General features: G+C 41.0%; 1 protein-coding gene across 8 annotated transcripts in view; it reads left to right on the forward strand.

The window, feature by feature from the left end:
- LOC134205567 (active breakpoint cluster region-related protein) overlaps window positions 1-6,632 on the forward strand; it is a 136,318-nt gene extending 129,686 nt beyond the window's left edge. For 5 of the 8 annotated variants that reach the window (XM_062680907.1, XM_062680905.1, XM_062680908.1 and 2 more), the window contains 9 exons: window positions 1,497-1,998; window positions 2,102-2,418; window positions 2,481-2,637; window positions 2,728-3,339; window positions 3,405-3,908; window positions 3,977-4,363; window positions 4,432-4,601; window positions 4,668-5,057; window positions 5,259-6,632. In XM_062680907.1, the coding sequence (XP_062536891.1) occupies window positions 1,497-1,998; window positions 2,102-2,418; window positions 2,481-2,637; window positions 2,728-3,339; window positions 3,405-3,908; window positions 3,977-4,363; window positions 4,432-4,601; window positions 4,668-5,057; window positions 5,259-5,442 (3,223 nt within the window). In that variant the 3' untranslated portion in view covers window positions 5,443-6,632. Of the gene's footprint in view, window positions 1-1,496; window positions 1,999-2,101; window positions 2,419-2,480; window positions 2,638-2,727; window positions 3,340-3,404; window positions 3,909-3,976; window positions 4,364-4,431; window positions 4,606-4,667; window positions 5,058-5,258 lie in introns of those variants that run through there. The other 3 variants (XM_062680910.1, XM_062680911.1, XM_062680913.1) reach the window with 3 other exon arrangements.
- Window positions 6,633-8,765: the final 2,133 nt, after the last annotated feature.

Here is an 8,765-nt window from a genome sequence, read left to right on the forward strand (position 1 = left end):
AGAGGTTTTGAGGCACAAACAATAGTTACGGTCGTAACTACCATTCCGAGGGTTATTTCAAGAACATGCACCGACGATGTTAAGCAGATAACAAACTAGCAAAATGTTGATACATGAACTGAGTCAGTGGTGAATTTCTCTGAAACCTTGGTGAATTTAACCCTTTAAAGACCGGGAGGACAGTCACCTCCTTCAAAGTAAGTGCTCGTTCTCAGTAAAGCGTTGACCAAATTTCATGACCACGGACTTTTCTCAAAAGGGATTAGTAGAGCCATCTTTTGACCTAGGTGCCGCCCGCTAAACTCCTCTCCGCGTTCATGAGTTTCGGAAATGTCTGTGTTTTCCTTATTTTTTGCCATCATGGCCAAATTTCTTCATATGCCTGATCTTATGGTCATATTTCTTAAAATATTAAAATATATCTTATGATCATATTTCTTAAAATCTGATCACGAAATAAACCAAATTGTGCCAGACAGGAAGAACATCACAAGAAACTGTAGACATATATGCAATCAATTTTATGTATTGAAGATACTACTTTGGGATAGTCCAGTTCATCCAAAATATTCGTGAGTTCAGGTCTTGAATTCTACCATAGAAGCGTAAGGTAATGTGCACATAAAAATACTCAGAGTACATCCTACTCAGTTCAAAGATATCAAATGATTCATGGGAAATTTATCTGCGTGTCCCATAGTGACATTCTAGAATGCGCGAAATGTTCTTAAGTTCGGCTAGTAGAACCTACGCAACAACGGCCTCCAAAATGTTTTGGCCAGCTATCAAAACCCTTCCCAACAGATCCTTGGATACCTACCAAGAATTGTTATACCGATCTATCTGCATTTCAATACACTGAAAGCCATCCAAAACGTCCTTGAGTTCAGGTTGTCAGATCTACAATCAAGTAGAAGCGCAATGCTTGTTTAAAATCAAGCTCAGGTCATCCTGCTCAGTTCAAAGAAATAAAATGACTTATGGGAAATTTCTCTGCGTACCCCATAATGACATTCTAGAATACGCGAAATGTTCTAAAGTGATTCTTGGATACCTGCCAGGAAACGTTATACCGATCTTTCTGCATTTCAATACACCGAAGGACATCCGAAACGTTATTGAGTTCAGGTCGTCAGATTCTAGAATGCGCGAAATGTTCTGAAGTTCGGCTCGTAATCGTAGAACCTACGTAACCAGTACCAGTTGCTTCTTCTGTTCTACCAGCTCATTATTAGACACTTGTCGATCCTCAACGTTTATATTCTTCTTCTTCGGCTAGGTGATCCAATTATTGGCGAAGATATTATAGAGATGTGAGTAGTGTCGGGAAAGTTGCAGAAAGGGAAGTGTTAGGGATGGGTGTTGTATCCATAATTAAAATAATTCTCTCTTAAATTATTTGTTTGTAATACTCAATTATTTTTTTATGACTAAATTCTATTCCATTCCTCTATATTGGACCTAATTTGAATCATGTTTTCTGACATTATTTTCAGACCTCCTCCGAAATATCCTCGGAGAGCGGCGCCGGTTGAACCTCCCGTTATCCCAGCCGCTGCCATGCAAAACCTACGGAAGGATCAGTCATCAGACGGCACCCCGGACAGTCCTGGAAGTTCCCTGGAACGGAATATCAAGCCATCGGAAATATACCGACAGAAATCGTCCGACTCATTGGACGTGAAACTAGGTTCCCGATCATCCAAAGCATCGGCTGAACTGGCGGAAGAGTTCGGCAAGAAACTACTACCAAAGTCTGATAGTCTCAAGTCAAAGGCATCTAGCACCGACAGCCCGACTGGATCGCTAGGCAAGAATGTGGGAGCTTCACCGACTGGAAGTCTCGGAAAGTTGGCTCACACCACCGGCAGTAGCGACAGCCCGACGGGAAGTTTAGGCAAAATGAGTCATCGAGCCAACGACAGTCTACAGTCGGTGGGCTCAAAAGAATCGTTAGCGTCTGGCGGTGGTGGTGGCGGAGGCGCCATAACCGAAAGGGTAAGTACATCGACCCAACATAAAGCCCATTATTAAAAAATCCTAATGATTAGTAATCATGTGTTGAGTGGTTGAATAATTTTCCATATAAAATCCCTTACAGATAAAAAGTTACGAATCTATTTCGTCACTCAGTTCGGATAGCATGCGATTGGGGCCAAATGCAACGCAAGCCGAAACGGAACACTATTACGATACGGTTCCATTGGAAAATGGCGATGGGGATTATGTTTACATTCAAGCCGGTGGTACCGGAACCGGCTCCACATCTAGTCGAGATGATATCTCAACGGCGGGTAGCACTTTACCTTTGCCGGCATCACACCCACGGAGTCACAACAGCAGTCAAACCAGCGTGCAGCTAGAACCAGAATCTCCCGGACGAAGTTCCAACTATGTCAATATTGACTACTTCATCCAGTGAGTGAAATTATATTTTATCGATTTTTCTTTTATACTGATTTACATCGTTCTAACGCAAGTTCCATTTGTGCCGATAGCAGTCAGAATCACGAACACCGGACCAGCTCAATCGATAGTGATGGAGAGGTTGACGGTGGCCCACCTGTACTATTGCGTGCAATCTCTAATGAAACGGATTCCGGTCAATCGGGACTTGGGATATTTCGAAAGATTTCTGTAAGTAATTATTCGCCACAGTGTCTATATTTTTTTACCAAGATGTTGGTATATCTATACAGCGCAATAATGCTTTTTTATATGTTGCAGAATGCCAACCGTAACACGATTATCCGGCACATTGTGACCAGTATTATTACCAGCGAAACACTGTACGTCGAGTGTCTAAACAAAATGAAGCAATACATGAAGGCGATTCGGGCCACTCTGACTACGTCTCAACCTGTGATATCTGAAGAGGAATTTCAGACGATATTTTTTAAGATTGAAGAATTGCACGAAGTTCATTCGAATTTTCTAAATGAAATCAAAATTAAACAGCAACCGCTTCCTGACGGCGAAGAACTTTGTGTCGGAGAAGTATTCCGACGCCTGGCGAGCCATACACACCTCTATGGAGCCTTTCTGCACAACTATGGCCGGGCAATCGATACGGTGAAGAAGTGCAGTACCCATAGTCAACAGTTCAAAGAGATAGTCTCCAACATAGTGTTCAAAAATCAAAACGAACAATCACTTTCACTCGAAGAGCTCCTCCACAAACCAGTTGCCCGTTTGCAGAAAAATGCTCTGGTGTTAGAGGATTTGGTCAATCAAACGCCGGAGCAGCACCCGGATTACCATCCTTTACGACAAGCATCCAAAAGTATTCGTAATTTTCTGTCGGAATTTAACGTAGTGCAAACCAAATCTATGTTTCCAGTAAGACTCGATTAACTATATTTCTTATTACAACAATCACATAATATTTGAACTATCTTTTTCAGAGTGATGACAAGGCTCTTCGTCGTCTAGTGAAGAACTCCTTTATCGTTGAACTGGCCGATGGTCACAGGAAGTTGAGACATTTGTTCTTGTTTAACGACGTCATCGCTTGTGCCAAATATAAAGCTGCCGGACGCGATCGTAACGGGTTCGAGTTTGAGCTGAAGTGGTTTATTCCGCTGAAAGATATCGTTATTTGCGAAGAATCCGCCAACGATCCGAAGGAAACTAGTCCGATCAATATTGTTCATCTGAAGTCGCAAGCCTGCACCGTACGGGATCAAATTATGCTCGACGAAAAAGACGAAAAGAAACAACGTGCCAGTGGTTCGAGGGCAGGCGACAAGCACAGGAAGAAGTTAGCCGATTTGGAAGCACAGCTGGTCCTGGCTTCGCCGAATTTGGTGTTTAAAATAGGAAACAAGGCCACCGGCAAGACTATGACGTTTTTCCTCAGTTCCGACTTTGAGAGGACCCAGTGGATCGAGTCGATTCTAACGTTACAGGTATTTATCTATTTATTTATTCATTTTACAGATGTGCAATAAAAATGTCCTTTGTTTTTATCAAACAGCAATCTTGCAACCTGCCAGGACAAGTCCCAGTGCAAATTTACGATCTCCAAGCGTGGATTACGGCGTGTCAGGCGCTCATCAAAACCGAAATGGGTTCCTATCTGATGCGAAACGCCCGCGACGAGAGTTTATTGGTGGGAGATTTGCATCTAACGATACAGAGCTTAAGTGGCTTCGAACAGTCATGCGATCTATTTATTTGCGTCGAAATCGACTCCTATGGACACTACTTCCGTAAGGCAAAAACGAAACTAGTTTGTCGAAGTGCTTCACCCAATTGGAATGAATCTTTCGTGCTGGAGCTGGAAGGGAGTCAGAACCTACGGATATTGCTGTACCAGGATGATGTTCAGCGACCTATTCTAAGGGCAAAGCAAATCTTAAAGGTAAATCGGAAATATGAACTATATAGCAAAGATTAAAATACCTATACTTAAACTTATTGGATTTGCAGCTAAGCCGACAATGGCTCCAGGAAGCACCAATGACTAAGATTTTGAAGCTGTCAGAAACTCTCGCGCTTAGTACCGTTATCCGATTTGTCCCAGGAGAAGTAACTTTGCGACGAGTGCCTACTTCAAAGCCGGGGGCGCTATTTGGGGCCAAATTACAACAGGTTATTAAGTAAGTGTCATATAAAATCTCTTCTCACATGCATCCTGATGAATAATGTAATTAATTTTCAACTAGACGAGAGAAACGCGACATTCCTTTCATTGTGAGTGCATGTGTGCGAGAAGTTGAACGCCGAGGTATGTCTGAAGTTGGCATTTATCGAGTATCGGGTTCAGCATCGGATGTAGCCAAGCTGAAGAAATCGTTCGAAACAAATGCCTACGAAGCAGAGCAGCTACTCAAAGAAGTGGACATTCATTCGGTAACCGGTATCCTCAAATCGTACTTGCGAGATTTGCCTGAAGCCCTGTTCACCGATCAGTATTACCCAAAGTTCTTCGAGACGTTCAATAGACACTCGAATCTGAATGAGGCACTTCGAATAGACGCACTGCAGAAGATTTTCGTTGAACTGCCAGCAGCGAACAAGGCGACTATCAACTTACTGCTGGACCATTTGATGAGGTACGTTACGGGACAGTTTATTTAAAGTTGTTTATTAGGAGGTGAACAGTAGGGGAACGGTCATTACCTATTATCGCCAAATTATATACTATACAGCGAAACAGATTACCGCGAAATGTCTACCAACCCATCGTATCCATTTATGAACATCGATCATGTTTACATCCCTAGTACAAATTTTCAATGTTTCCTCAACTACAGGGTCCATCAGCAAGAAATAGAGAACAAGATGTCGTTGCATAACCTAGCAATGGTGTTCGGGCCGACCCTTTTACGACCCGGCCCAACCACGACAAAGCAGAAGGATCTGCTCGAGTCCAGCACGGCTGATGTGATGACACAAGCCGGCATACTTTACAGCTTTCTCCAAGCCAGACTGAAGTGAATGAACACATTTCTATTGCAACTAATATGATACTGCTGATGACTACTGAATGGATAAATAAGGGTATGTACGTATATAAAATTTACTTTTTCTATCGTATTGCTGATAGTAGTGATAATATTTATTAAGTATCGTGTGGTAGAAAAACAATATCGAAGAAAGAGAAGGTTAACCTGGCCTCAGTTGGGATACTTTGGTTCAATTTAGCAAGTACCTAATCAGTTTGAGAAATCAGTGCTGCTAAACATTGTTAGTATTTTTGTAACGCCGATTTTTCTTACTTCAGACAGCTCGTGTCTTTCTCTGCTGAAAGCAAAATTTGTTTTAGGATACTATGGTAGCAATATTTTTTGCTATTTCATTAAGACGTTATATGTTCTTTCTTAGAATACTGAACTGTTTAATTTTAAAAGCTATTAAAAATAGTAAGTAACCAAAATTTAGTCATTTCATCTATTCTCTTTATCTATGTAAATTTTTATTTCCTTATATAGGTATTTGTTGTGTTGTACATATTAATGGTTTGAATTAGTTTATGTGTGAATAAAAGAGTCATTATTATTTCTTGGCAGTTATTTGAACAGATAGCCTTATGTGCAGATAATATGTAGATGTGTTATTCAGCAAGCTTTGAATAAGTTTATCTAAAAATATTATATTTGTTCGAAATCGCGAGACAACAAATCCAAATACATTCGCATTATCCTGTATCGTTAAAAGTATAGATATATTAATCATGTGTATTTAATTAATACAATTTATAAAAAAAAAACAACTGAGTTATTTAGATTCTGCCATTATATGCCAGAATAGCTACAGACCTTGAAGTTAAAGATGGCAGTACAATCAAGTATCTTCTAATTGGCAGCCAAAACAGATTAGGTCTTCGATCAAACAAACACATACTTATAGATATATACAATATTCGCTTCTAATGCGGAATAAGTAAGATTAAAAAGATATTTCTTGGACAAGACTTTTTTTTCGCAAAAGTATCATTAATATCGGTATTTACCAGAGGCAACACTGTATATAAGTGTGCGATCCAATAAGAACAAAACGTATTATTATGTCACTTAGAGACATTACACCCACATACACACGGCAGAATAGTGCTGTATTTATATTGTAGGTCCTTTCCCTTGAAATATAGAGGAAATTGCAAAAATAAAACGTTTTCGTATTGTCAACCATTGCACCATGAAATTTAGTTCAGAAGTAGTTACGGAAAGAAAGCCCAAGCTGTTATAATAATAAAGGATGAAAACCTCACGCAAGTGTGACATACAATTTAAGAATTTTCCATTTTTACGAATGTTCCGGATCTTCTAGGGCAGCGGTTCTCAACTTTTTTCTTGAGAGGTACCCCTTCAAACTTCTTCTTCTTCGTCTTCTGATTGGTATTACATCCCCACACTGGGACAGAGCCGCCTCGCAGCTTAGTGTTCATTAAGCACTTCCACAGTTATTGACTGCGACGTTTCTAAGCCAGGTTACCATTTTTGCATTCGTATATCATGATGCTAGCATGATGATACTTTTATGCCCAGGGAAGTCGAGACAATTTACAATCCGAAAATTACCTAGACCGGCACCGGGAATCGAACCCAGCCACTCTCAGCATGGTTTTGCTTTGTAGCCGCGCGTCTTACCGCACGGCTAAGGAGGCCCCCCCTTCAAACTTATATATACATTAAGGTACCCCCTACTTTTAACGCTAAAAATGAAAATAAGCATAAATCATCAGATATATGAAAAACGAGTTAGAAAACTAGCGGTATATGTATATGACTCTTCAAAAAGTTGGCTTTTTTTTGTTCCATGAAAATTTCCAATTCACATTTAGTATGTATAAGCTTGATGTATAGCTTCTTATATGACTTTGAGGACTTCCGAGCCACTTGAAAGTAGGCTTCCGAGCCTCATGAAAGTCTTTTAAAATTAGGCTTCTAAACCTCTTGAAAGGAGGCTTCCGAACTTTTTGAAATAAGGCTTCCGAAGAAGATTTCCAATACCCTTGAAAGTAGGCTTCCGAGCCTCATGGAAGGAAGCTTCCGAGCTTTTTAAAATTAGGCTTCTGAGCCTCTTGAAAGGAGGCTGCTAAGCCCCATCAAAGAAGGCTTCTAAGCCTGATGGAAGGAGATTTCGAAGCCTCTTGAAGGGAGACTTCCGAGCCTCATGAAAGGAAGCTTCCTAACCTTTTAAGGTCACTCCTGACGGAATCCAAGTTTAAAAGTGCTCGCGTTTTCGGGGGCACATCACTCGATAAGGAAGCAACGCACAACTGTCATTTTTATTATTTCACGCATGACGCAGCAAAGCTAAATCAACAAAAATGACAGTTGTCCGCCGCATCTGAATCGAGTGGAGTGCCCCCGAAAACGCGAGCACTTTGGAGCATGGATTCCGTCAGGAGTGACCTTAAAATTAAACTTCAGAGTCTCTTGAAAGGAGACTTCCGAGCCTCTTGAAAGGAAGCTTCCGAGCCTCTTGCAAGGAGGCTTCCGAGCCTGTTGAAAGATACTTCCGAGTCTCTCGAAGGAGACTTTCGAGCCTCTTGAAAGGATGCTTCCAAACTTCCGAGTCTCTTGAAAGAAAGCCTCTTTAAAGGAGGGAGGCTTCCGAGCATTTTAAAACTAAACTTCTTAGCCTCTCGAAAGGAGGCTTCAGAGCCTCTTGAAAGGAGGCTTCTGAACCTCTTGAAAGGAGGCTTCTGAGCCTCTAGAAAGGAGGCTTCTGAGCCTCTAGAAAGGAGGCTTCTGAGCCTCTAGAAAGGAGGCTTCTGAGCCTCTAGAAAGGAGGCTTCTGAGCCTCTAGAAAGGAGGCTTCTGAGCCTCTAGAAAGGAGGCTTCTGAGCATCTAGAAAGGAGGCTTCTGAGCCTCTAGAAAGGAGGCTTCTGAGCCTCTAGAAAGGAGGCTTCTGAGCCTCTAGAAAGGAGGCTTCTGAGCCTCTAGAAAGGAGGCTTCCGAGCCTGTTGAATTATACAGGATTCTTTAGATTTTCATAATATCAGTATATTATACTGATCGCCCTGCATATTATGTACAATACAAAGTTTTGAAATAAAAAACTACATAATTATCAAAACTTTATCAATAAGTTTTTATTGGAATTTTAATACATCCGCCATTACGCATTTTTATCCAAGGTACCCCCTGGAATCAGCAAAGGTACCCCAGCTTGAGAACCGCTGTTCTAGAGTCCGTGTTTAAATCACAACATCAATTACATACTCAAAATTCAACAACAAATGGTCCGGAAAAATCACAACGCTCTACGATGAAACTACGAAATTTCCATTATACTGTTTATAGTGCTTCCC

The sequence above is a fragment of the Armigeres subalbatus genome, chromosome 1 (genome assembly GCF_024139115.2).
Source record: "Armigeres subalbatus isolate Guangzhou_Male chromosome 1, GZ_Asu_2, whole genome shotgun sequence".
In the NCBI taxonomy this organism is placed as follows: domain Eukaryota; kingdom Metazoa; phylum Arthropoda; class Insecta; order Diptera; family Culicidae; genus Armigeres; species Armigeres subalbatus.